Genomic DNA, 5,161 nt, shown 5'->3' with positions numbered 1-5,161 from the left:
TCTTAAATCTATCAAAGAAATATTTTTTTACCAAACCTGAGTTTTGTATTCCACCATCGCTAGATATAAAATCAATAACATGCCTTTGAAAAAGTCATTGATCGACACCTCCTTCGGTTTCCATCGTTTTCCGGCTTCGACTATTAGCACTCTGCTTCCCTTTTGAGTACGAATCGGCAATGGATATATTAAACCGGCGCAAAGTGCAGTCTTCTGTTTGGTGACCAGCAAATCGGTATATATGTGTGGATAATTTAAGCGGAACCGATAGTATCGTTTTATCTGTTAAGTAAAATATAAATATTTTAGCAATGATATAATAATTACTTAAAAACAATTATTATTATTGTCAAATTTTATAATAAATATAGGGTAGATTGACCATAATAAGGCGAGATTAACATTCGAGAAGTAACAGTGAATTTTATCTTTTTAGATTAATACGTTTTTAAAGTAAATACATATATATTTACAAATATGTATATACATATATATTTCATATACATTTTTTTATTTTTTAAATTATAATACCGAAATTATAAATATATACAGAACAATATATTTTATGATTAATTATTATAATTATTTTACTTGTATCAAAATTATAATTACTATTATTTTATGAAATATAAAATATTAAAATAAAAATTGTATTTTTGTATATTTTATCCTGTAAAATATGTCAATTCTATCATTTTAGAACGTATGATAATCAATCCTAATTACAAGACTAAAATTGTCACATTTGATAGTTTTATTCAAAATTAAATAACTTATTTATAAGAGTAATATATTGATATAAGAATAATATATTGTTAATACCTAAAGAATGTGTAATATAACGTATATAATATTTTAAAATCTTGCGCCTATATTTTTCAAATCATTATTCAAAAAGTGTTCAACAGGTCCAAATCTTCTCTATTAATATTAATAATAAGTCATTGCAATTAATTGAATAATTTTGTTATCTGTTTTCTTTTAAATTTTTCCCGAGAGGTAACCATTCAAAAAATAAATATACATCTGGACTTCGAATTTCAAGATTTCACTGGACTTCACCAGAATTTATCGGACTCCATCAGAATTCATGAATTCATCGAACTTCGCCCGGAATTCATCTGATTTTATCAGAATTCATCGGAATTCATCAAACTTTATCGGACTTCACCGGACTTCATCGAACTTTTGACAGACGGGAATTCAAGTGGTTACCTTCTCGATTTTTTCTTTATATTCAGTAAGCAAAACTGAGTCACTATACAGGAAAATCACAATACCAAATTAGGCAAATAAATTTTTATAAAACATTTTATAGTTTTAGGATTTTTGTAATGTAAGTTCTGAGCATTTAATTACTGCAGTCATTTTTATATGTAAGCAATACTCGAAGCAAAATTAATTCTTGAAAATATTATGAGATATGACTTACAAGCGAGAAAGCGCTTTTCGCATACCATTTACATGGTCGCAAGAACATTATGTAGAAGTCATCTATGTCCGGTACTTGCAGATCAGGTTCTCCTACAGAAACAAAAAAATTAAAAGTTTATATTCCAATTCTTTCTAATATGTATAGAATATTTCGCGTATAACTTATGCAAATAAAATTAGGTCAAGAATAAGAAAGACTTTATTGTTATATATGTACTAATACATAAAATATATACGTAAAATGACTTATGCTAAGAATAAAATTTTATTTCGTCGTATTTAAAATATATTTTTTACAACAATAATGTAATGATTGTAAAAAAAATAATAGACGTCTAAATATCCATGCTCAAATTAATGATATTTCATTCAAAAATAATATTTTTAAGAATCACATATATATTTTTTTTCCTCGAGTAATAAAACATATTTGGGCCTTTACACGATTCTTTACGGTTAACTATATTGTATATCTTTGATTGCCCCACTTCTACATAGCAATGAAATTCCTTGGTTCAACATTACATTACACTTCGACAATAATAGCAAACTTTAAGAAGAAATTACAATTTGCAAAAATACTGCGCCTCGTATTTTCACACATTATTAGTGTCGTTAAATATTGGACATTATTAGTGTCGTTAAATATTGGTTTATGATTGTTGCATGTAATCTCTTATGAATTAATTTTAAAATTATTTTGTGATATTAATTTTTTTTGATGGCTGAAGATAGCTAAGTAAGCCAAAACATTCCATTAAATGTTAATAAATAATAAAGATTGTTAATAAATAATTGTTAATAAATAATGTTAATTGTTAATAAATAATAAAGATTTCTTTTAAATGATTATCATAATTAATACCAAGACTACGAAGCTGCAGGCGCAAACAACTTTCATTTTTAGATTCATGTGAATACGGTTGAATTTGCCATATTCATATACCATTGTTAAATTGACCGTTGCAAAACATATGTGGTAATTACACATAAAATTTCATTTTTATTCTGGAAACTAGAGATGTGCGAACCATTCGAATAAGAATCGAGTAAGATTCGACTCAATTCATCATAGAGATTCGAATTCGACTATTCTATTCTATTAGAATCTAAGAGGTTTGAATATGAATCATATATATTAACAATAAAATCTTATTTTCCGCTAATAAGTAATATAATGCAGACATATTATTATTGAAGTAAGAATTGTTGTCTCTGTTAAGACTAATCAACTTTTAAAGTATAATTAAATAATTATATTTATTTATGAATTGCAAAACTCGTTATCTCTATTGAGTTATTCTTCAGTCAGTGATTTTTAATTCCAATTAGGTTATAATACATAGAGTGCACTAAACTTATATTAATTTTGATATATTCTGTTCTATCAAATTGTAAATAAAATATATTTTATCAATTTTATATTAAATATGTAAATACATTTAAAACGACTTTATCATATAATCATTATTTTTCTCATAAAAATCTTTTTTGTTATCTATATATTAAAATTCAATTTAACAAAATTATGTTATTAGTTCAAAGTTATGTTTTAATGATTCAATTGGATGTCAAAAAATGTCGTACTATTGCTCGATCATTTGCTAACATTCTTCGGATAAAAAGAATTAATCGCTATATTCTATAAGTTATGTAAAAAAAGATTGATCGGTCTATTTTGTGAATTACATAATTTTTTTACAATGATACAGCAGTATCATTCTAATTTGTCTAATTGAGCAAATCATTGCATTTTGCTAGAATTACACCAGATATAATTAAATATTACGTAAAAAGGAAATTTTTTGTTGTTTATCGCGCCTCTCTGCGCGGATTAATTATTTTTAGTTTCTCTTTAAATTTTGCAAACATAAAATTCAACGCAATTTGTTCTAATGATAACTTACGTTTCTCTAATTAGGTAAGAGCAATTTTTAAGTGAAATCAATATTACTAGAAAATCACAAGAAAGAAAATGTCAAGAACAACACTTTGCTTAATTTCACTTTCGTTTTATGATATGTAGGAAACCGGTTGAAGAATAAAAACAAATACATAGGAAAAAGTGTTCGGGCATGATTTTCTTGGTTTTATTTTCTTCCTATATTCTACAAGAAGAAAATGAAGAATATCAAGTGTCCGAGTTCTCAACTGATTATTGTACAAGAAAATTGGAGGTTTAATTATTCAAATTGCTTTATAGAATACTGGTTTTCTTTCTTACTTCTCATCCCTAAGGTCACGTTAATAAAATTTGCGCCCAAGGGCTTGTGATCTTTAAGTGTTCTCATCAGAAACGCCTACTTCCATAATTTTCTAATGATCTTTTTTGGAGATGATAACGTCAAAATTTTCTATAACAAAACCAGTGATGTTGCAAAGACCACTTTTCAAAAGTAACGTATAATAGTACCGACTTCTTTTTTAAAATAATTATCCAAACTCTTTATTATTGCTACCGAAATCATGAAATACAATAATGCTACGTTATTATCACATTGTTCTTACAAAACAGTGCTGCAGAACTATTTTATTATTCTTAACGCAAGTTTTATTATCATTATAACGTCACTGCTTTTTCATCAAGATAAAAAAACTGCATTATAACGATATTTTTCAAGAATTACAGAATAGATCTGCTGATGATAGCCTGATCTTTGATCTTTTATCCATTTAACTACTATAATAAGTTTAGAAACAGGGACAATCGTTATTATACAGTGTTACTTAACTTTGAGTTTACATTTACTTTTTAAATTGTAACGATTCCAGACGCCTTGGCATTTCGATGCCCTAAAGCTCAAGCCTCAAAAACCTATAGGTTAACACGCTACTGCTTGTTCCTTAATCTAAGACATCAATTTGGCGAGATAACAGAAGTATAATATTGATACAATTAAACTTTTGCTACCTGCAAGCAGCTCTTTTAATTCCTTGAAACCTTGAGCAACAATTTCTGGCGTCTCCCGTAAATCTTTCTTGGCCTTCTGGATGAAGAACTCATCGATTTCACTTATTTCAATAGATAGTTGATGTTCACCGAACATAATCTTTGGAGCATTTTTCAGCCAATGCTCGTATAATTCTTGTTTGCATACTGTAATCACCGGAGGTTTATCCTTGATTGTGGTTGATGTCATTATGTTTAAGATCGCAGCTCGATGAGTATCTGTTGAAAAATTATAGCAATTGAATTATTGTCTGTCGAAAGTAATACAGCTGGAAAATTTGTGTGAAAATTTAACACATTTTACATATCCTAAATGGTCTAATTTTTGTTTATCACAAGATAAATATGATTAAAAGATAACAGAAAATTAAAATAAAAGATTACATAAAATTCATAACACAAAAAATATAACGCTTTGACTTAATGAAATAAGATTAAATAAGAGAAAAATTCTATTTTCAATTGAATCTTGGTACTTAATAATATTTATACATAAATCTGTAAATATATTTTTTCTATAAACTCTGAACTGCTTCGACTTATCGGACTTATTGTATTTCAAATCCAAATCGGTGCTCAGTTTATAAAAAAAATAAAAATTTGTGAATTTGTATATAAATATTGTTAATTATCAAGATTCACTTCGACTATAAACAAGATTCTTTTTCTTACTTTGATATAATTCTAAAACAAATTTTAGAAACATATTTTTTAAATAAAAATAATATTTTAAATTAACCAAGTAAATTTTATTTATTTATATTTTAAAATTACATT

The 5,161-nt window shown here is 26.3% G+C and overlaps 1 protein-coding gene across 1 annotated transcript in view; it reads right to left on the bottom strand.

The window, feature by feature from the left end:
* LOC108691682 overlaps positions 1-5,161 on the bottom strand; it is a 9,105-nt gene continuing 3,944 nt past the window's right edge. The window contains exons 2-4 of the mRNA XM_018199555.1: positions 4,346-4,603; positions 1,433-1,524; positions 1-282 (exon numbers count right to left, since the gene is read on the bottom strand). Of these exons, the coding sequence (XP_018055044.1) occupies positions 28-282; positions 1,433-1,524; positions 4,346-4,574 (576 nt within the window). The 5' untranslated portion in view covers positions 4,575-4,603 and the 3' untranslated portion in view covers positions 1-27. The remainder of the gene's footprint in view (positions 283-1,432; positions 1,525-4,345; positions 4,604-5,161) is intronic.

The sequence above is a fragment of the Atta colombica genome, unplaced genomic scaffold (genome assembly GCF_001594045.1).
Source record: "Atta colombica isolate Treedump-2 unplaced genomic scaffold, Acol1.0 scaffold49, whole genome shotgun sequence".
Lineage (NCBI taxonomy): Eukaryota > Metazoa > Arthropoda > Insecta > Hymenoptera > Formicidae > Atta > Atta colombica.
Note: the sequence above shows the minus strand (reverse complement) of the source record. Positions and strands in the feature narration are given on the sequence as shown.